The following is a 23,021-nucleotide window of genomic DNA, read 5'->3' as shown; positions in this document are numbered from 1 at the left end:
TACTTTAGTTGTCAACAACATGTACATTTATATAACAAAAATCATACAAAATAGGGGCACCTGGGTGGCTCAGTCGTTAAGCATCTGCCTTCAGCTCAGGTCATGATCCCAGGGTGCTGGGATGGAGCCCCGCATCGGGCTCCCCGCTTCTCCCTCTCCCCCTGCTTGTGTTCCCTCTTGCTGTGTCTCTCTCTCTGTCAAATAAAATCTTTAAAAAATGATGTAAAGTGTAACATGTGATACCTGAAACATGAAAGTTCTTCGGAAATCCCAAGACCCAGCTTCCATGTTAATGCCCTGCCCTATTTTATTTTTTAAAGATTTTATTTATTTGAGAGACCAGGAGGGCTGCGAGTGCACCCACATGCCCTGGAGCACATGAGCAGGGGTGAGGGGCAGAGGGAGAGGGAGAAGCAGACTCCCCACTGAGCAGGGAGCCTGACTTGAGCCAAAGGCAGAAGCTTAACTTCTGAGCCACCCAGGCGCCCCAATGCCCTGCCCTGTTATTGTCTGCTGCACATTGAGAATTTAAGAAAGGAGGTGAGGGGTATGTAGTGCTGACTTTTATAATTAAGTTACCTTCAAAATTCCTTAAAGTGATACTGAATTCATTGTTAAAATGAGGTAGGTGCCCACCCGATGGTGTCACAGCGCTCTTGGAGTAGGAGGCAGTGGCCTGGCATACCCACCCCCATATTTCCATGTTAAAATTTAAACTCAGGTTTCCTAAAACTAAGGACTGTGCTTAAGCTGAACTGAGAAGCTCGACTTGGTTTATAATGGAGTTGAACTGGCACCTTTGTCATTGAACTCTCTGGTTATGACCTTACTTTTCACCTGGGCAAATGCTGACCAGTGACTGCTTTTTTTTATACCCCCATCTAGGAGGAATAGGAGGGGGGGCACTGGATTGCTTTAATCCAGAAGGATAATGATCCAGCCTGAGGCACTAGATTGTGGCAGGTTCATTTGGTTTCTTGATAGATACTCCCTATAGGACATTCTCATTGTTCCATTAACTGTTAGCATCGACCCACATGTAGCCAAGTTTGAATTGTCCTGCTGGGGAAGTGACCATCACCACCAGGAACAGAGTATCTGGAGCTGCGTGATGGGCACCAGGAGACCAGAGAACAGCCACCCCCAACATCACCCAGTCCTCTGTGACTCAGTACTTATTCCCAGGAATAGTGGGAGCACCCATCCATGACCCCTAGGAAGGTTATAGGAGTTACTGAGAACTGTGTGTCAGCACTTTGACCTCTGTAGAAGTGCTATATAGTGGTTATCAGAGTTGTCACAAGTGGACTCTTGTCAGCCCTAACATTTGATGATTTTATTATTCCTATTACTAGGCAATAAAAGGCTAGTACATTGTCCTAGTTTTGTATAACTGTTTGAAAACTTTATCACAGCATGAGCTTTATATCTCTTCTACCCATCTGTCTTCAATGGTTTGTGGTGCTACAGACAAAATGGTGATACACAGAATTTTTACTGAACTACCTGACCATTTTTGTTCTAATTAATTCCACACTTTTACATTTGCAGAGCTAGGTGACCAGTTTTCTTTGGCCTCTGAAAATTTTCCTGCGCCTGACAAGCCAGTTTGTTCACCGCCACTCTCAGTTTCTTTATTCTTGAAGGAGAAGAGCATATAAAATGATGTGATGGGGTATAGTTTACCTGTTACGATAGAGGAGCTTGAAAGAAAAGAATAGCAGTATTGTCAGTCATTCTCCTTTGATTTACAGACTTGCCAGTATCTTAGTAGTGAGATGTATTCATACTGTTAACTTCCCACGTTCTCTAAAGGTCAGTAAACTCAAGAAGTCTGGTGTTAAGAGCTAGCACTTAAACATACATCTCTGGAATTTTAAACTGTGAGCCCAGCCTGCTCTGGGCATGTGGTGACACGTGGCTCCCGCAGGTGGGGAACGTTCAAGTAGGGACCCCTGCCTCCCCTGCTCTGACTGGGGACCCGGGGTATTGGTGCTCATGCCAATGCAGTATCCGGTCCCTGTGGCCTTGACTCCAGTGTATGCAAAATCGTATTTTAAGGACCTCATTTGTATTTTACTTGTCTTCTCTCTGTACAGCGGTCTTTTGCTGTGTTGGTAAATACCTCCCTATAGCAACATGTTGGTTTTCCTTTGGGCCTCCATTCTTAAAGGATGGTGTACAACAACAGGGTGGTTTCTGGACTGTCTTTCTCGAATAAAAGCTGGGATCCTCTAAATTATATGCTTATTAGAAACTATAACAATGTAAAATACGGTCAATGGATTTTCAATGGCAACTACTTCTGTATAATTTTGTTGTTTATATAAAACATTGTTACTGGGAGCAGCAATGCCCATTTAGGACAAACATTTTACATCATAGGTAGAAACAAAGTTTCTTTTTTTTTTTTTTAACAAAGTTTATTTTCAATAGTAGCCTTTACTTTGACCCCCTAAAAAGAGCTGGTGATAGGAGGGAGAACTAAAAAATAAAATCCACTTGCCTTTGTGGTTTTCGAGCTGTGCTGTCCTTGGCTGAATTTACGTGTCCGCATTTCTGCACTAAGCTGATTAAGGTTTGCTAAGTTCATGGTAATGTCTTTACAGAAGTTGGTTATTTGTTAGCCAGTCATTGTGAAAAATGACCACTGCATGTCATAGCTGATGTTATGACTTATTAAGTTGGAGTCTTGTTTATAATGACTTGATTTTTATCTTGAAGATAAGATCAGGATCCAGAGAGACTACCAAACCAGGGGTCCATCTGTTGGGATATGGAGTATATGGGATATGCAAGCCTAAGTCTGTAACTGTACTCTAGTCCTAGTGAAAAATCTAGTAAAGATATTTGCACATAATAGATTATAAACAGTAACAGTAAATGCATTAATTTTGCCAAAAGGCGTTGTGGCTTTTTGAATGTTCAGGAAAGTAATCTCTTTCCCTGATGAGAGCGGTGGCTATCCCGGGGTGGCCTCACCTGTGAGCTTGGTAGAGCTGTAGACCTATGGGTTCCATCCTAACTTACTGAGTCAGACTCTCTGGGCCTGGGGCCCAGAAAACTGTCAACAAGCTCTTTAGGTGATTCTTTTGCATGTTCAGGTTTGGGAACCACTGCCTCAGAGGAGCACTGAGGGCCCAGGGGGAATAGTTTATAAGGTGTGGCTGGCTTGTTTTCCTAAACCATTACTAAGGGACACCAGACTTCATAAAACATGTCTGATATTGCCACGTTTCTTTGTGCAGCAATGGACAGGGCTCTGGAGGCGTTTATATTAATCCAGGCAAGTCCAAAATATAAAGGTAATATTCATTTTAACAAATATATATATGTATATGTTATATATATGGTGGGTGTGTGTGTGTACTTAAATTGAGTGCTGACTATAACATGCTCAGCACCATCGAAGTTAAATGTGGAACAGAAGACTCATCCCCTGCTTAAAAATTAGGGAAGGAACATGATTTACTTGGGAGAACCCTGAACAAGAGCCTGGGTTCTCACCTCTGTTCCTTGGTGGGACAGCTCTCGGTGCTCTTCCCTCATTTGTGAAGTGAAGGAGTGAACTAGAATTCATGATGGCTGGAAATACTGCTGGCTTTGGGAGAGTATAAGCGTGGGAACTAGGAGTCTGTTTTCTCCTGTGTTCACATCAGTTTGGCAACTGGGACCTTCTTCCTGAAAGCAGAATATTTTCATTTACAACTAAAAACAGTAAACTTAAATTGAATTTATTTTTGAGGGACGCCTGGGTGGCTCAGTTGTTAAGCATCTGCCTTTAGCTCAGGTCGTGATCCTGGCGTCCTGGGATCTAGCCCCGCATCTGGCTCCCTGCTTAGCGGGAAGCCTGCTTCTCCTTCTCCCGCTCCCCCTGCTTTGTTCCCTCTCTCGCTGTGTCTCTCTCTGTGTTAAATAAATAAAATCTTAAAAAAAAAATCTATTTTTGAGTTGCCTGGCTTGCTCAGTCAGTGGAGCATGGGACTCTTGATCTTAGTTGTGGGTTCAAGCCTCACATTGGGTGTAGCGATTACTTAAAAATAAAATCTTTTAAATCATTTTTCTTTCATCTTTGTTTTCTCCTAAAGAATTTTTATTATCAATTTGAATATCAGATTGATAGTCTAGTTCAATGACATTGTTTTCCAGGTGTTTCACATTCTATAATCACTAAAGCAACATGGACCTAGTTACTAAGATACTCAACCCACATGTCCATCAGCTGATGAATGGATGGATAAAAGTGATAATATCCATACAGTGGACTATCATTTGGCAATAAAAAAGGAACAAAGCACTGTACATGCTATAACATGGATGAATCTTGAAAACATGCTAAGTGATAGAAGGCAGTCAAAAAAAGGCCACATGTTTATAAGAAGTGTTGAGAACAGGGAAATCTATGGAGACAAAAAGTAGATTAGTGGTCCTCGGGGCTGGGGAGGAGAGGAGTATTGGGAGGAGTGACTGCTAATGGGCACCAGGTTTCTTTTAGGGGAATGAAATGTTCTAAAATTAGATAGTGGTGCTGGTTGCATAACTGTGCTGAAAACCACTGAATTGCACGTTTTAAATCGGTGAATTATGTGTAAGTTATAGTTCACTAAACCTGTTATTAAAGAAGAGCACATAATGACTCAACATGAAAATCAAAATACAGTAGTCTCTATAATTATTCAGTTATGTAAACCAAAATAGCATCTCAGAAAACTGTTATAACATTATCTGTTGTGCGAATTTTTCCTTGTCCCACTCCCCTACTTCCCCCATTTGTGGGAGAATGTTTACTCTACTTCCTATCAGAGCATTTCTAAGTATTTGAAAGGTCTTATCCAAATATTTGAAAGCTGTTGGAAGTTGCTGAAGTGGCACCTTTGGAAGAGAGCTGGAATGTTGGAAAACAGCCTTGACATTTTTAAGTGATTATGAAAGATCAAGCTCTCAATGTAATCTTGGTGGTGCTTGGATGGTTCTACTCAGACTAATTTTTGAGTAAATGCAGGTGTTGATAGTATTGGGACTAATCTGTTATCAATGAATCCACTGCCTGAAATTCAGACATTCAAAGGCAGTCATTTGTATTTCCCTTTCTATCTTAAATGGCTTTCCTACTTCTTAAGTACTAGGAAAATCACTGTCAACTTTCTTACCCGCTGCAGCGTTCTGGCTACAAAAAAAAAAAAGAGAGCTGATTGCCTTGTCTGAGGAGACATACCCACTTGCCTTTCCTATAAAGTTTGTGGAGGAATTGGTCTTTTGAATGTTTCCTTCTTGTCTTGGTCTTTAGTATGGTATGAGTTAATTCTGTAAAACTTGTGATTAGAGAGGTAATCATAAACCAAGTTTCTTTAAAGTATCTCAGAAGGAAATGGGCACTTCCCAAAGGAAAAATTACATGACTAGATTTATTTACCAAAACAAAGGAAAGAACTGGGAGGTAATTTGGCAGCCCAAAACTCAGTAGTCACACATGGGTTAGAAGTAAAACACAGTATTTCATTGTCAGCTCTTTTTCATATCTCTGAGACTCTTAGAAGGCATTGTAGATACTATTTTGATAAAATTAAACTGGGAAGGGGCATCTGGGTGGCTCAGTCGTTAAGCATCTGCCTTCGGCTCAGGTCATGATCCCAGGGTCCTGGGATCGAGCCCCACATCGGGCTCCCTGCTCAGCAGGAAGCCTGCTTCTCCCGCTCCCACTCCCCCTGCTTGTGTTCCCTCTCTCTGTCTCTCTTTGTCAAATAAATAAAATCTTAAAAAAAAAAAAAAAACAAACTGGGAAGATTTCAGAAACCATGTTTTCTCTACTGGTCCTTTGGGATACTCCGTGGAAGAAACTTCTGTGGCTAGAATGGTCCCAGGGAATCCTGACTAGGACAGCATCCTGGGATTTTGTAACAAAGACATTAACACAGCAAAAACACTCAAAAGTCTTTCTGTTAAAGAAAGAAAAAGGAAACAGAACCAACCTTAACTTGTGTGACCTCAAAATAGCCCCTTTTTATCACCTCTTTGTCCCTCTCCCTGTGAAGGTCAGATGATGTTCCAGAGAACAGCACAGCCACTGACTTGGATGGTGTCAGAAGCCATTCAGGGGGCGCCTGGGTGGCTCAGTTGGTTAAGCGACTGCCTTCAGCTCAGGTCATGATCCTGGAGTCCCTGGATCGAGTCCCGCATCGGGCTCCCTGCTCGGCAGGGAGTCTGCTTCTCCCTCTGACCCTCCCGACCCACCCCCCTCTCATGCTCTCTCTCTCTCTCAAATAAATAAATAAAAAATCTTAAAAAAAAAAAAAAACCATTCAGATAATTTTTAAGTCCTAGAATGTTACATTTGGGAGATTCCTTAGAGATAAAACGTTTCCAGTTACAGTACTTCATTCTACAAATGAGGGGAGGTGGCTTTCTGCAAGATACGGACCACTGGGCAGGGGCTGGCTGGGATGCCTAGGGAGGTGGGTCCTGGCCGCCTACCTGCCGTCAGGCCTGTGCTCATGATTGCTCAGTTGTTTGGGGGAGTAAGCAAAGGGAACAGGGTTTATTTTTGTTTTAAAAGTATAAATTGTTACTGAGTTTACTTAAAAAACAGATTTGTGGTTTAACACCTTTACCTTCTCTTATTGGAAAGAGAGATGTCTGTTGCATTGGAGCAGTAAAACCTGTACTACTGTGTTCAGCCAGAATTGCGTTTTCCCTCCTGGAAATGCGAAGACAGGCGTGAGCTTGTCTTTTGCCCATGAAGACGATCTCCTGGCCAGCTTCTAATAGTACCACAGTTAGCTGTTTTTCTCATGAGTCTTCGCGGTCCATCCACACCTTCCCTAAGAGGAGTCATCGACCTGCCTGTTCTCTTGGCTCCAGCTTTAATTGCACCCCCACACCTCCCCTTGTGCTGTTGGACTCTAGACCTAGCATTTCAGCGGCAGAAGGGCCTCAGGACTTCTAGTCCAAACCTTTGGTTTGCAGTTGAGGGGGGTGAGGCCCAGTCGAGGGAGGTCCTCAGGCTGCAGCACAAGCTCTCAAACCCAGCGCTGGCTGTGTTCTCTTGCCTCTGGTTCAGTGATCCCTCAATTCAGCTGGTCCTCACTTGCATGGCTTTAGATTCTTGGGCTAAGGCCCAGAAACTCGGGTATTTGAAAGGCTGCTCTGGGGCCCATTTGGAAACAACTATGATGAATAGAAGCTATTCGATGCCCATCTCTTTGCTGTGACTCCCTTTGTCGCAGGGCCCCCCTGGTGCCTGGGGCACCCGGTAGGTATTTGGTCCTTGTAGAGTGAGTGAGCCCCAAAGGTATGCCAGTGCCCACTAACTGGGGCAGGCTGGGAACAGTGAAATGAAGCTATTATGGTTCATTGGCTTGTAGTGTCACAGTCTTGAGCTGAGCTAACCCATAAGAACAGCAAAGAGAATTTTTTAAAGAGTAGATTATTAAGCAGAGGGAGGACAGAGACAGCATTAGAGTTAGGTTTTCATTAACTTCATTAACTAAGGCAAAGATAGGTTTATGTATTAAATTCCCATACCAAATAACCTATGCATTCTCTAGAGGTGTGGTGCATGTACCTGTTCAGTAGTCATGGTCGTGGAAAAAAAAAAAAGCATGCATGGCATTTTGCTTAGATGTAAGAATTTTTACTGGCAACTTTTGTTCTTGTTTTAGAAATAAAACTTAAGTTCATTCCGATTTTTGTTTTTAAAACCTTTCTCTCGGGCACCTGGGTGGCTCAGTCGTTAGGCGTCTGCCTTCGGCTTGGGTCATGATCCCGGGGTCCTGGGATCGAGCCCCACATCGGGCTCCCTACTCAGTGGGAAGCCTGCTTCTCCCTCTCCCACTCTCCCTGCTTGTGTTCCCTCTCTTGCTGAAGATACAAACCAGCAGCATATACTGATATTCTGTCTTACTGAAATGAAAACACAACTCCTCTACTAAGCTAGTTCACTGGGACAAAAGAAGAAAGATTTTTCAGCTAAATATGGCCAATTTGGAAAATAGGCATTATACTCATCAGAACCTCATTTCCCTGCATGGGTTCAGGCATCTTCATTAACGTGTTGTGACTTGGGTCTAAGACAAGTTCTCGTATTCTAAAATTCTGACATAGTATATAGCAGGAGGACGACCTCATTATTTTTAATCTGTGGAGTTTAAAAACCTGTTGTTAACTCCATTATCTAACTTATTTATGAATTCCCATTACACATAGTGGGGTACAGTTACGTCTGGTTCCTTCTATGTTCTAACATTTCAGGACTTTCGGTGTGGCTTTGTCTTTTAGCTTCAGTTGGGGTAGCATGTAGAGGAGACCTGAATTAAAGTACCATCTACACTGTCAGCCGCAGTGGGGTGTGTGGGTGTGGTGGACGTACATGAGCAAAACTAAACTTTAATCACCGTCATCCACCCCAAACAAAGCAGAATGTTTAAAAGGTTTTCAGCGTTTTGTCAGGCCTAAGAGAAACACTGCCTTTGGGGTTCGATTTTCAGTGACTAACTGCATATTCTGTATACACACCTGGAGCACATGTTACTATGGGATCCTGTTGCCTTCAGCAAATAGTTGCCTTTGATGAGAAGTGTGATCTGGGGGTAATTACCAAGGCAATAAAAATTGCAAAACACGCATTCTTTCTCCCAGCCTTTGCACCCGGTTGGGGTGTGGGGGGGGGTAGGTTTTAAGCCTGTGGACCTCTGGTTTCTTGGTAGGACCATCCTCACATTTATCGTGCTGGACCGTACAAGCCCACTTTATTTCTGTGGCCCTGTTGCAGATACGAGCGTCATCTTCCATCAAAACAGTTGCTTTCCATGAAAACTCAAGACAAAGATAATTAAAGGGGCGGGGGGCGCCTGAGCAGCTTAGTTGGTTAAGTGTCCGACTCTTCATTTCAGCTCAGGTCTTTGCTCTGGGCATGGAGCCTGCTTAAGATCCTTTCCCTCTCCCTCTGCCCCTCCCCACCCTGTTTGCTCACCTGAGCTCTCGCACACGCCCTCTCTCTGTCTCAGAAAAGAGTTGGGATTTAGATAGGTTTCCTTAATTGCTAAAATCTGATTTATTTTTTTAAATATATTTTTTAAAGATTTTATTTATTTATTTGACACAGAGAGAGAGCTAGCAAGAGAGAGAAAGAGCACAAGCAGGGGGAGCAGCAAGCAGAGGGAGAAGCAGGCTTCCCGCATGAGCAGGGAGCCCGATGCGGGGCTTGATCCCAGGACTCTGGAATCATGACCTGAGCCGAAGGCAGTGGTTTAACCAACTGAGCCACCCAGGCACCCCAAATCTGATTTCTTTTAAAGCCCCTGGATAAGTGGACCAAAATGTGTATATAAATGGTCCTGTCATCTGCGTAAATGCTTAATTTTAAACTTTGATACAAGTTTATGCTATATTTCATTATTAAAGATCCATAAAATTGAAAATAATCTTAATAGGCTTTATAAACATGGAACTCTTTAACCTGCTGCTGATGAAGGCAGTGCCCTGCTGTGGTCCTTAGTCTGGGTAGCAACCTCCCTTCTCCTCAGAGCATGTGGAAATGGTAGGGGGCACTTGTAGATTCCCCCGGTGCCTGGGGACAGCTGTGTTTAGTAGGTGGGCTCAGGGATGCACTTGAGATAGTCTTGCGAAGGAACACCTACACCCAGAGTGCCAGTCGTGCCCCCTGTGGGAAACCTAGTAAGGGTGGTGACCAGTCCAGGACCGTGCACAGCTGTGACTCGGAGCAGCTCAGCTGCAGGCCGCCAGCCTACCGTCTCTCACGGGTTGTTTAAGTTCATGAGTTCTCTCATCTCAGCACATTGTAGAGCTATATATTGATAAAATTAACTTGACTTTAATTTTAGGGGCATTTTTGAAAATAAAAATTCTGATGTGTCCCCAAATCAGATCTGGGAATTACTCCTTTTGACAGGGCCAAGGGACCAAACAATGGAGAAAAACCTATTTGTTTCCTGTTGTTTGTCCCAGTTTTGTTTGTTATTGCAGTGCCAGAAAAACTCAGCCTGATCGTTAGGCTTGCCATCTTTGCTTGAGGTAATATACCAGGCTTCATGATAGCCTTTGGGTGTTGGAGCTCACAGAAAGAATTCTCTGGGAAGACCAGACCCGCTAGAACTGGGCAGGATGGCCACGTTGGAGCAGTGGATAGCAGATTAGGTCTCGCGGTGGCAGATGTAGTTTATAGAGGTTACGCAGACCTTTTCATCATACTTAGTTTACTTTTTACAGACTACTGGCTTGTTATATCCATCCTCTTATTTGCTTTTTCAAAGAGTTGTGTTAGCTTTGAGTCAAATGTGAAACTGATTCAAACCTTAGAATGGTTTTTTCTATATTCCTGTTAATCAGTTTGCAATCAGTTATTCAGCAAAGCGTATCAAAGGCCCTGTATTTGTAAGGCCCCCCCACCCCCAACCTTAGTTTTGGGTGTGATGTGTCGCTGTGGGCTTATGAGTGTGTAATGGAGCTGCATTTGTCTCCTGGAATATTTGACTTTGGAGCTGATTTTTCATTTCTGATATGTGCATTTGGAACCATAATTGAGAAAGCTGTTTATCTTTTATGTTTCATAACAGCCATTTTGTGATTTTTTTTTAAAAAAACAAATTATTGCCAGCATGAAAAACAAAGAAACTTAGGTTTTTATATTTTAATACAATTGAAGAATTTAAAATATGCTTTATCTTTTGTAAACTTGAGATCGGAGGGGAGACTTTCTTGAAATTGTGGAAAATTACACCTCACTTCTCTTTACTGTCAGCCGGAGAACCTTTAAAAGACAGTAGATTTGTGTCAACGTATCTCTTAGTTACCAGTCTTGGGGGTTAGAAGAAAAAATCCATGAAGATGGATTTTGTTCCTAAAGTAAGAACTAGCGTGGGCGCCGAATGTGTGCCTTGCGCTGGCCGGACACTTGAACCTCTGTCAGCTAAGCCTTAGTTCTATTACTGTGTTCCCGTGGTATGTACATCCGAGGCAGGGAGAATTTAGGGTACATGTCTATCCAGCTTCTTACATATTTCACTTTAAAAATGGTCAAAAGCAAACATTTCTTAATCTTAAGCATTACTGTTGCTGTGTGGCTGTGGTGTTTTCCTTTGGGACAGTGATGAAAGTAGATTGGTCTGTCTTTCATATGGCTAGTAAATTTGAGTTTTCTCAAGTGATAAATTTGAAAACTACCTTGCAGTGAATTTTTTAAACAAACTTGATGGGAATTAGAGACCTTTTTAAGGCCCCTCTTCACCCCCACTTCAGTTCCTTGTGAGCTGACCATCCCATGATGCGTCCATCCCCACATTTTACTTCCGTCCTCTGCCTAGAGGCTCTCACAGGTTTGCAGTGAGGGCATGTGTACCATTTTGCTTTTCATGTCTTTCATTCCTGAAGCAGTTTTCCATGTTTCTACCTTCTTCATAATTGGCATTTTAAATTACTATAGGATATGCTCTTTAGTCATCTGACCATTTCTCTTTCCACTAGTTTCCAGTGTTTCTAAACATGCTGGTATGTTGTTCCTTCTCTCCTTTCACTTACTGTCTTGGTCTGAATTCTTGAGGAGGCTCACCACCCCACTGGTGCCTTCCTTGGCTGTCGTGAAGGTCAATACAAGCTGGTACATGGAAAAATATGTTAATGGTTATCAAAGTATTCTGTAGAAAAACAGCCTAGACTGAAGTGTGAATGTGCTTTATTAAAGCAAAGAGGGCATACATTTGAGTCCAAACTGTGCAATGCTGAGACTCAGCAGCTGTCTACCGTTGGCTTCCATGTGTGTGTGCATGTGTGTGTTGTGACAGCATGAGAATGGATGGAATTTACTCTTGCCATGTTGCTAAGTAGCTTAGAGTTTTTGCAGAAGGCTCAGATTATTAGAAAGGAACACTCAGTTAAGTATAATGCATTTTGTTCTCTTTTTAGATCAACGTCCGAGTTACCACCATGGATGCGGAGCTGGAGTTCGCCATCCAGCCAAATACAACAGGAAAACAGCTTTTTGATCAGGTTGGTCTCTGTGAGCTTAGAGAACTCCCATTTAGGAAAAATTTTTTTGCAAATCTGAATAATTTTGCTGAGTGTATTGGTTTGCTCCTTACTTCTCTTTGTAGAGGAGGACATTTTCCCCTCCTTCCAGGGGTTCACACTGTTGTAAAAACTCTGCAGGAGTAGAGTGTTCACAGCCCTGTGAGAGGAAATTTAGGGAATGCTCTGAAGTCTTTATCAGCATAGTGCTACGTCCAAAAGCTCTGGCTCCCATCCCTCACCCCCAGGGGTCTTCATGGTCACTGCAGCCATCTCCTGCCATCTGGTCAGCAGGTCACAGTGCGGCGAGGGCCAGACACTGCTTGAGGGCCCAGCTGGAACCGGGCAGGCCATAGGTTCCATGTCCAACTGCAGCATCTGTGAACTCACTCAGGTGTCAGCAGATGCTCTTCCTTGAGCTGGGCAGTAGAGCACAACTACATTCCTGAATATTTCTTCCTGAGGCCTGAAGGTGAATGCAGAGTTTTGATAATCATGAGCCACCAGGAAAGCTGTGATAATTCTTCCATGGAACAGTTCCAAGTTTTAGGACAAGATCTGCCTCTCTGAGCTGAGTAAATTCTGCTCTGGGGCCAAGGATCCAAGAGGGCAGCAGGAGCAGACTGAGTTTACAAGTCCCTTGAGCTGTAGCCTGCCTCCCTGAGAGGTCCCACTGATCGGAAAGGTGATGTTCTGTACCCTAGCACCAAACCCAGAAATGGGGGTGGGTGCTGATGGGAAATGTGGGAGATAGAATTTCAGCAAATGTAAAAGGGGTTGGTGATTCCCTGCCGTGCTTGATGATCCCTCCTTCTCTTACCCCACAGTGAGCACCTAGTAGGTTAATTCTCCACCTCCCCTCCCCCGTGTGCTGGGCCAGCTGTGTCCAGCAGCCCCAGGAGCCAGCACTGGTGTGGTGTGTCCCCCCCGGGCCTCCTGCGATAGGCGGGGACACCTCCTCAGCTCTCCTTGTGCAGCTGTGGCGAGCTCATCCCTGGCTCTGCCTCACCCTCCAAGGATAAAGGCATCCACTGCTCTGGGTGAGGCTGGACTTGGGGCAAAAATCTAAAGGTTTCTCGGGAAAGATAATCCGGAAGTAAGTTAAATGGAGCCAGCTGAGTGCCATGTGGGTCAGTGGTTAGAACAGGGATGGGTAGGAGACCCTCGGTCACCCCAGAGTTCTTGTCTGTAAAGGAGAGCTGGGCTGTCCTCAAGCAATTTTTAGAGCAGAGTTGGAAACTCTAGTTCGGTAGATGATAGAGTTTTGATGTCTCAGCCATTTAGCTGCCCTTGCCTCCGTCTGCCTTGTTCCATTCACGTGTTGCTTCTCAGAAATTGTGTGAAGAAGCCATCAGAAGAGTCTATGGTACTTCCGCAAGATAGAACGGCCACTACCTCTTAGAAGATCCTTGTCTGCTCCTTGGGGTCCTTTGGAAGCGGGGAGGGAATGGAGAGATTGGGAGAGGCCTGCCCTGTTCCTTCAAATACTCCCCTCGGATGGTTCAGTTCTACAGACATTTTTAACTGCACACTCTTGTGCTAGGCACAGAGCTGCATACTGCACGGGATTATCTCCACTTCTTGATCCAGGGTGCCATATTGATAGAACTCTACATGTTCCTAAATGCTGAGTAATTACATCTAGTTTGGTGTTCAGATTGGTTTTAAGCCAGGTATTTTTCTAATATTAGATTATCTGCTTACCATAGCATGGAGCTGTGGATTAATAGGTGTACAAAAAGTGGACCCTGAACTCAATCAGTAGATAGGGGTTATTTAAAAAGTGCTAACCACATAAATCCAGTCAACATGCCAAGATTTGATAAGCTCTGTATCTAAATTATTCCAAAGCTCATTAGTCCCATCAACGATCCTATTCAAGCACCTGTTATTATTCCCCACCCCAGAAAGTCAAGCCCCCTGGTTCCGTGTGCTAAACAACAAGCAGGGCCACATCCCACTTTGATCTCTTTGTTCCCAAGTCGTGTTTCCTGCCTGAATCTCCACCAACCTCCCAAGACAGGTAATGAAATTCCACCACCGATCAGTTAATGGAAAGGGAAGTAGTGGGAGACAGAAAGATCCTGAACTCCACCTTCAGCCACGAGACCTGGATCACAAAGCTCTCTGTCAGAGTTCACTTTTAATTTCTTTACAGTTCGGTGTACCTGTCCTGAAAAGTACCACATAATCTGAGAAGGCTAAGGCTAGAGCAGACCTGGGAAACGGCTGTCTGTATGTCATAAGTGAGGACATCAAGGCCCAGAGAGAGAAGAGAATTGCCCAAGGTTCTGTAGCTTGCCGGGGCTGGGGCAGGGGTTTGCTCCACAGTGTCCAACCCTACTTACGCTTGTCTTTTTGAAGATCCTTCCACATCCTTCCAAGATAGCACATGACGCAGAGAACATCCCACCTTCCTGTGTGTGGGTGGTCAGGACAGTTCCTCAGTGGATGCCCTGGGTGCTTTCTGGGACTCCTTCCCCATACCCCAACCAGGCTGGGCATGTTTTCTTAATGTCTTCAGAGTCTGTGTCCTTTTCTCTGTTGCTCACCTGATGACCTTCTAGGTCTGGGAAGGTTGTTCATGGGCCAAACTACTAGTCCCTAGAATATGGTCCTTAAATGGAATGGGTTGAAAGAGACTTTAGAGGTGAGTTAGTCAGAACCCTTCTCTCCCAACCCATGAGTTACTTCAGTCTCTTCTGCAAAAACTGGCCCAACTCCACCCCAGGGCTCTTGCTTTATCTGCGCCTAGATACTAGTCCAGGGATCTGACGGAGGGCCCGAGCAGTGCCTTCCCGCTGCCAAAATTCCTGAGGTGGCGAGAAGGGTGTGACTCAGTATGCCCATTGTTTCCATCATCAAAGCATATGTTCCAGCTGTCACTTCAGATTGAGCCAAGTAGACCTGTCCCTGCATTTTCCTTTCCAAAACTGCCATTTAAAACACCGCTGAGGCAGAGATAAAGGAATAGACCCCGCACCTGTTCACATTGTGCTTTCATGATGTATATCAGCTTTAGGGTAAACTAAGGACGTTGGAGGGAATGGTGAGGTGCGTTTTTCCAGGAATATTGGATTTCCCCATAAGGAGGACTTAGGCGTTGATTTTTAGATGGACTGAATGAAAGCAGGTTAATTCAATTGTGCCGTTTCGAGGAAGACACAGGAATAGAAGTAAGGCTTTGAAACACGCTGCAGACAGTTACCTTCCTTTGTGATGGAAGATGCCACGGAGACATTTGGCAGATCGGGGCGCCCAGGGACAGGCTTTTCACTGAGTGAGTGGGAGCCCTGGGTCATGTCCATGGCGTGGTTCCAGGGTCTGTGATCTGTTTCGTCAAGGGGGCTGGCCACATCATAGCAGAGGTAAAGAGGCATCTGTGCTGTGGCCATGGAAATCAGCGAGGGTCTGACTGGGATGGGGAGGGGAGACAAGCAGACAGGAAATCATTTCAAACTGGTTAGGACCCAGACTAAGGCTAAGTTCGGTGGATGGAGTACAGGACTAGATTGCTTATGAATGTGGGGCTTTCCTATACAATTTTGAAACAACCCAAGAGGAAGGCAAGGCAGGTTTTATATCCAAATGTTGAGATGGAGGTTTACAGGGAGAAATTAGCAGGATAGGGTACAGAAAACCTGGTCTTCATATCAGCTACCCTAACAAGACCTAGGCAGGGTTCAGAAGAGACTTGGGAGTTAGAACAGTCCAAGTTCTTCCACATCATCCCATGATGGAGCCTGCCTCCCACTCTTTGGGGGAGTGAGGGAGCCAATGAACGGGTCCATCTTTGGTGTATGGTGAACAGGCTCTTGGAGCTCCACAAGCATCTGGTCCCCCAGTGGATGAGAAAACAGGCTCAGAGCAGGAGTCTATTTGGAATTTCAGATTTTATTTTAAGCAAGTGCTCCAGATACCTGATTGGTCATTTCTCATGTGTTCAGACCTCTTTCCCTTTAAATGTGATAGAAGCCATATATTTGAAGAACGGTAACCTTCTTATAAAGGCTTAGCATTGTATGTCATGGGATTTAAACTATGCAGCAAAGCACTGGGACTCGTTAGACATCATCACAACTAAGTGTCCCCAGCAGGTTGCTTTTCTGTTTCTAAGACACAAGAATAACCAGTGGGATTCTGTCGTGGAGAATTTTATTATTTATTTTAAAGATTTATTCATTTAGTTGAGAGAGCGTGTGTGCACACGCCCACACGAGCAGGGGGAGAGGCAGAGGGAGAGCGAGAATCTCAGGCTCCCTGCTAAGTGCAGAGCCTGACGTGGCCTGAGAGCCCAACCTGAGCTGAAATCAAGGATGCCCAACCAACTGAGTCACCCAGGTGCCTCGGAGGAGAATTTTTTTTTTTTTAAAGATTTTATTTATTTGACAGAGACACAGCGAGAGAAGGAGCACAAGCAGGGGGAGTGGGAGAGGGAGAAGCAGAGTCCCCGCTGAGCAGGGAGCCCAGTGCGGGGCTCGATCCCAGGACCCTGGGATCATGACCAGAGCCGAAGGCAGACGCTTAACGACTAAGCCACCCAGGCGCCCCTCTGAGGAGAATTTTAAAATAACAAAATTCTTGCTATGACCTTGGGTTGAATTCTGCCTTCCTATATCAGAATTTCAAATTTCTGGAGGTTGGGAGAATGCTAGTCACCCCTTGGCATGTGTGAAGCATAACTCCCCTACCTCCCCAGTTTCCCTGGAAGCTTGCTGCCGTCCGTTGCCCACCTTCCCAGGGACTGCTGTTTCTCTCTTCCTAGTTAAGCAGAGGCCTGGGCCAACTGACTGGGAAGCAGGGACAGGCAACCAGAGGAGACCCAAGTGTTGCTTTGCTTCACTTGGTGACTTTCAACCCCTTTTTCACGTGGGCACACGTGAAAGGAGACATTCACGCCTGGGATGCACACTTGCCCTAGTGTCACCTGGGGGTGCCTGATGAGTGCTTACTCTAACTCAGCTGGTTGTCTTCACTCGGGAAAGCTAGTGGAGAACGGAGGAGTAGGGGTGCGAATGTATAAGATCTTAAGATTTTCTGAGATTTAAAGTTAATCCTGAATCTGCTCGTGTATGTTAAAAATAAATTGTTCACGGCTTTGGGGGAATAGCCTCTGTTAGTAATAGGTTGGGATTCCTGTTGGGATGGTATAGGAGAGGCATGCTCGGTGTGACGGGGCGGCCAGCACCTCGCTCTCCTGGCTGCTTCAGTCCCTGCCCCGCTGTCTCTCTCACACAGGTGGTTAAGACCATCGGCCTTCGGGAAGTGTGGTACTTTGGCCTCCAGTATGTGGATAATAAAGGATTTCCTACCTGGTTGAAACTTGATAAAAAGGTAAGTCAGAGTTAACTATTTACAGGCTGTTGTTTGATTGTTGGTCTGCTCTGTTAACTTTGAAACTGGATTGTTTTTTGTTCTTGTTATTTGTGTAAAAGTTTTTACAGACAAAAAAAGTTGCAGGTTTCCAGTAAATGGGGGATACTGGTTGGAAGTTAGATCCTGGCATTTCTCCTTCCTGCTCACTCATTGGGGCATATGATAGTTAATTGCTTAGCTTTTAGTTGACCTTAGTTTCTTTTTCCCCAATGAGATTGTTAATCTTATAAACCATGAATCCACTGTTTTGTAAGAACCGGTTATTGCTTTGTTTGAACCTGTGTTAGGTTATCTTCCGGCTCCAAAGACTGAATAATTCCATTAACAACTGTAAAGAAAAGCAATAAGTTTAAATGTGTTTTCTCCACACAATTTGAAAATGTCCCTTCTCCCAAACCTGTGCCTTCTTCCCATATTACTATAGTAAGTGTGGGGGCCATTAGGGAAGGGAGGGGACATGAGTAGTTTTAAATGGAAGTTCCAGGGGCCCCCAGCTTGACTGGCCACGGGGGCAGATGCCAGGTTCACAGGTCCCTAAGCAGGCTGCTTCTAGATCTGAGTTCTCTGGAATTGGGAGCACCTCCCCAGTAGGTAGCGGCTGGCGCTCGTGGCTTGGCGGGTCACCAGCGGGCTGCTGCTGGACTTTAGCGGGCCTTTTCTCATCTTAGTCTAAAAGGTGACTTTCGGGCGCCTGGGTGGCTCAGTTGGTTGGGCGACTGCCTTCGGCTCAGGTGATGATCCTGGAGTCCCGGAATCAAGTCCCGCATCGGGCTCCCTGCTCGGCGGGGGGTCTGCTTCTCCCTCTGACCCTCCCCTCCTCATGCTCGCTCTCTCTCATTCTCTCTCTCAAATAAATAAATAAAAATCTTTAAAAAAAAAAAAAAAGGTGACTTTCGAGTAAATGTACCTTCTGAACACTGGCCTGCAGGAGCCCTTTGAGCGAGTGGTGAGGAACTGGTTTGGGGAGGCAGGTCTTGGTGTCCAGGCTTGCAGGCGGCATTTGGGTTTGTGGTGCAGGTGTCGGCACAGGAGGTCAGAAAGGAGAACCCTCTTCAGTTCAAGTTCCGGGCCAAGTTCTACCCCGAAGATGTGTCTGAGGAGCTCATCCAGGACATCACGCAAAAGCTTTTCTTCCTCCAAGTGAAGGAGGGAATTCTCAGCGATGAGATTTACTGCCCTCCTGAGACGGCGGTGCTCCTGGGCTCCTATGCAGTGCAGGCCAAGTTTGGAGACTATAACAAAGAAACGCACAAGTCAGGGTACCTCAGCTCTGAGCGGCTGATCCCCCAAAGGTGAGCAGGGGACGGCCAGGCCTGGGTGAGAGCAGTGCTTGCATCCCTGAAGGGCGTAAGAGGTGTGTGTGAGCAGAAGCAGTCCGCAAGCACGAGGGTGCGTGATCCTTGAGGCCGGGACTCGAGCGCTTCCTGCTCTGTGTGCTTAACCAGCACGTGCTGTGGCCTCCAGAGGCACTGACCTACCGGAGCCTTCCCCTCGGGCACTGAGCCTCCTCTACGGTCCGTGACGAAGAACCGCAGCAGGAAGGGGGGCCGCTCTCCCCAGGAAGAGCAGCTGTGTTACTGTATACATAATCACACTTCCTGGCTTCCCCTGGTGCATAGACATTGGGCCCTGTTAAATCTGTTTTTATTCACTAATGGTCATATAAATTACCCCTTTTGGAAGAAGAGTCCCCTTACAATATAAAATACCATTTTAAAATTTTTCCAGCAAGGCTGGATATGTCTCATTCTAAGTTCTAAGTCTTTTAAGTTGTTAATTGTCCAAAATGCTGCATATTAGGAAGTAGAAACACTCTTTGTGGGTGGTTTTATTTGAAAGAAAACTCAAGGTTTGCAGGTGGGTGGGGGCCCGCTGCTTGCCTCTCACGGCCCTTTGTGGTGACCTTCTTGTGCCGCCTTTTTTGCAATTCAGAGTCATGGACCAGCACAAGCTCACCAGGGACCAGTGGGAGGACCGGATCCAGGTGTGGCACGCCGAGCACCGCGGGATGCTCAAGTGAGTGCGGACTGGCTCCTGCCTCTCCAGTGGGTTGCCTTGGCATTAACCCCACATAGGGTCCTCGGGGTGGTTAGCTCCCGGAGCCGTTGCCCTGGGCTTCAGCCCCAGCGGGCAGAGCAGTGAAAGGTAACAGTTAGTTGCTCAGGAGGTTTCTCTTAAATAAAGCCAGGTGTTTATGTCTGGGGGTAAGAAGCAGTTTAGATTCAGCCTCAGGCCCTAAAGCCTTCTCCCTTGTTTTAGAGGAGAGAAGGTCTTGGGTCTAAAACACTTGTTTTAGTCAAGAGGGCAGGAGCATTGTTCACAATGGGAAAAAATTGATCCCAAGTGAGAAACACTTACTATGAAAGAAGCACAAAGGAGGCATGAAGGAGGAACATGATGTGACATGTGGCTATTAGAGGTAAGAAATGGGCAGATTCTCTGTTGCCCTAGAATCCTCACCTGGGGCATTAGCAGCAATTCTGTGCATTCCCCCAACCTTAGAAGTTTATTTATAGTTTGGGCCTCACAGACGTTGCGTCCTTCAGCTCTCATCTGTCCTGAGCGTCTTTTGTGGAGGGAAAGAGCTCAAGGCCTAAGTGGTGGCTGCTAGTGACATGGACAGTGGGAGTCCCTGCAGCAGCATGTGGGTGAGAGAAAGACTGCCTACCAGGACAGTCTAAAAGGAAAACCTCCTGTGTCCAGAGAAAGAACCCAGCATGAGTCTGTTCAGTTCTTTCAGAAGGTCTAGAGTACATCAGTGGTCAGCGTCCAACAGCTCAGGGCCCAGGCGTGAATGGCCAACAGAGGGACAGCACCAAACCCACAGCTGTCAGCCCATCCTGCCAGAGCTGCGGTTTTACGGTTCCGATACCGCACGCACGAATGACCATGTCCTTGTTTGTTCTCCCTGCTAGGGACAGTGCCATGTTGGAGTATCTGAAGATTGCTCAGGACCTGGAAATGTATGGAATCAACTATTTTGAGATAAAAAATAAGAAAGGAACAGACCTTTGGCTTGGAGTTGATGCCCTCGGACTGAATATTTATGAGAAAGACGATAAGTGAGTTGAACTTTATAATTTCAGTTGGTGGGGGATTGGGGTTGGAAACAAGGGAGGCATTGGCAACCATGCATGTGGTTTCTTTTGAAGTATTTCTCTGGTGGCTTACCGGACCAATGTGTGCATCTTCAAGGGCTTTTCAGCTGTGATGTGGCCACATTTTGTCAGAGGTTGGCTCGAGGTGTGCGCTGTTTGTCTTCTGTCACCATAGCTTGTCCACCAGCTCAGTTCCATGCGCTGACCCACAACCCCACAGACCGGAGCTGCAGGAAGACCTCCCCTGCTCTCCGACGGAGGCCCTGCCGCCGGCCGCCCAGGCACCAGCACACCCACAGATCCCACCCAGGCAGCCCTCGCCCTGCTGGTGGCTTAGTTTGTGGTAATCCAAGCAAGAGTAGTTACAGTGCTATCAGAGATCTTAAGGTTCTGTAAACAGTGGCTTATGTACAGTTTAGCTAAATCCTCTGAACCTGTGAGAGGTGTCTGATGGCCACGTGTTAGCTCTGTGTGTTTGTGTGGAGTAAGTTCTGAAAGAGCAGTAGAGAGCAAGCCAGGCCCTGCTGGCTGCTTTTGCCCGTCCCTGTGCTCACAAACACTGCGAATGTGCCTGTTTGTGCCCGCCAGCTAGATACACAGGGAAAAGATCCTTTTCATTCAGTGAGGGCAAGTTTTCCATGGTGGTTCCCTGAGCCTTTGAGTGATGGCTCTCCCACATTTCCTCCTGTTGCCCCTCCTCTCTGCTGTTAGTGCTCCCCAAAAACCATCTCTCTGGCCTTCATGGGGGGTGTGCCCCTACTTGGAACAGACGACATCACACGAAGACTCTGCCTTCAATCTCAGCCATGTGTCTTCTTCTTTTTTTTTTTTTTAAAGATTTTTATTTATTTATTCATGAGAGGCAGAGAGAGGCAGAGGGAGAAGCAGGCTCCCAAGGAGCAGAGAGCCCGATGCGGGACTCGATCCCAGGACCCTGGGATCATGACCTGAGCCGAAGGCAGACGCTCAACCATCTGAGCCACCCAGGCGCCCTCAGCCATGTGTCTTCTTGCCAGAACCGGGGTACAGATACCTTTCACTTGGGTGGGACAGGGGCCTGTCTCAGGCCTTCCTAGACCCTCCACTTGGGGCCAGAATTGGATGGAGGAGAATCATCTTTGCTGGAAAGCCTGGTTCCAGTCAGGAAAGACCCCAGTCAATCACAGGAACTCCTCCGAGAACCTGGTAGTGAGTTATCGAGGATTCTCGGTTTGCTGCCTCCCCCAGGTGTGCTGGACCCAGTGTCGTACAGAAACATGAGCAGTCTGGGGGGCTCAGGAAACCAGTCCCTGGTCCTTCCGGAAGCCGCACAGTTGGAGGACGGCGGCTGGTCAAGGCAGTGCCCTCATGGGAATAGATGTGGGAGACTGCCTCTGTCTCTGAACTCATTTTTTGAATGACCCGATTCTGTAACGTAGCTGTGGCCAGGGCTGTCTAAACAGGTTTTTCCAGCTGCAGGAAACAGCCATAGGCAGGAACTTGCTGATGTCAGCTTGTAACTACCTCCAGCCCACGTAAATGTTAATTTTTTCCAAGTGAAAATTTGAGTACTGCAGTTCATTCAGTCTCTTCCTGCTCTCTTCCCACTCCCCCAATTTACCAGTGAAACTGGTAGTTCTCTCAAAGGGGTCTTCTCCCCCAAGAAGACACTGGGGCATAGGGCAGTCCTCACTTCCTCCCTGCCCCTGAAGGCAACCTTCTTTTCAGTTAGGAAGAAAGACTTAACCAGACATTCAGTCAGTAGGCCTTTGAAGCAGATAAGCAGGAGGCTGACTCAAGTCTGAGGAATGCTGGGATGACTCTGAGCTGTGATAAGTGTGGGATCACTGCCCTCAGCCATACAGCTAACAGTGGACAATTGGGCGCTCATGGAGTGTTCAAGTGAGAGCGCGGATCTATTGAGTGTGTGAGTGGGGCGATAAGAGACTTAGTGCACCTGCAAATAAACAAATATACCTTTATTACCGTATTTTAGAATTAAACGTATCCTGGTTGGGAAATGTCTCTTGAGGTCCCTTTTCACTGTATACGTAACCACTGAGTGGGAGCATGTGGGACTGAAAGCATTTGTCTTTTTCTGTAAACCTGTAGATGAGGAAGGAACTTGGAGGGGGAGGAAATAGGCAAACCCCTTCCCTGAAAGGTGTCAGCTTGGAAACAGAGAACACTGAGATTAGCTGTGTTATGTGATCCTACCTGGCATCATCAGACCAAAACCAACAAAGACAAAACAATGAGAGGAACGTGCCCTTGCCCCCAAGTCCTTCAGTCCTGTGAGAGCACTTCTTCCCTCCTAGGGCTCACTCCTCCCACACTCCTGAGTCCCGCAGTCTTCCTGGTCTTCCCAGAGGCAGGAGTCTGGGTGGTAGACTCGGGCTCCAGCAGGTAACTCGGTGGGCCCTTTAAGGGAGAGGATGCTGGAGAAGACTGCAGACAAGCTGGGGCCGAAACAAGGGCCAGTCTCTTTTTCCCTTAAATTTCTCAGAGTTGTAAATCACCTACTCTGATTTGTATTTCTGTCTTACTAGC

The 23,021-nt window shown here is 46.1% G+C and overlaps 1 protein-coding gene across 1 annotated transcript in view; it reads left to right on the top strand.

The window, feature by feature from the left end:
* The window catches only part of EZR (ezrin), a 52,141-nt gene that overhangs the window by 14,426 nt on the left and 14,694 nt on the right, over positions 1-23,021 (top strand). Inside the window, exons 3-7 of the mRNA XM_081829244.1 lie at positions 11,917-12,000; positions 17,257-17,352; positions 18,412-18,686; positions 19,327-19,410; positions 20,310-20,456. Of these exons, the coding sequence (XP_081685370.1) occupies positions 11,917-12,000; positions 17,257-17,352; positions 18,412-18,686; positions 19,327-19,410; positions 20,310-20,456 (686 nt within the window). The remainder of the gene's footprint in view (positions 1-11,916; positions 12,001-17,256; positions 17,353-18,411; positions 18,687-19,326; positions 19,411-20,309; positions 20,457-23,021) is intronic.

This window comes from Leptonychotes weddellii, chromosome 8 (assembly GCF_054177405.1).
Source record: "Leptonychotes weddellii isolate Sample4059 chromosome 8, ASM5417740v2, whole genome shotgun sequence".
NCBI lineage: Eukaryota > Metazoa > Chordata > Mammalia > Carnivora > Phocidae > Leptonychotes > Leptonychotes weddellii.
The sequence above is the reverse complement of the archived record's forward strand: the minus strand, read 5'-3'. Positions and strand labels throughout refer to the sequence as shown.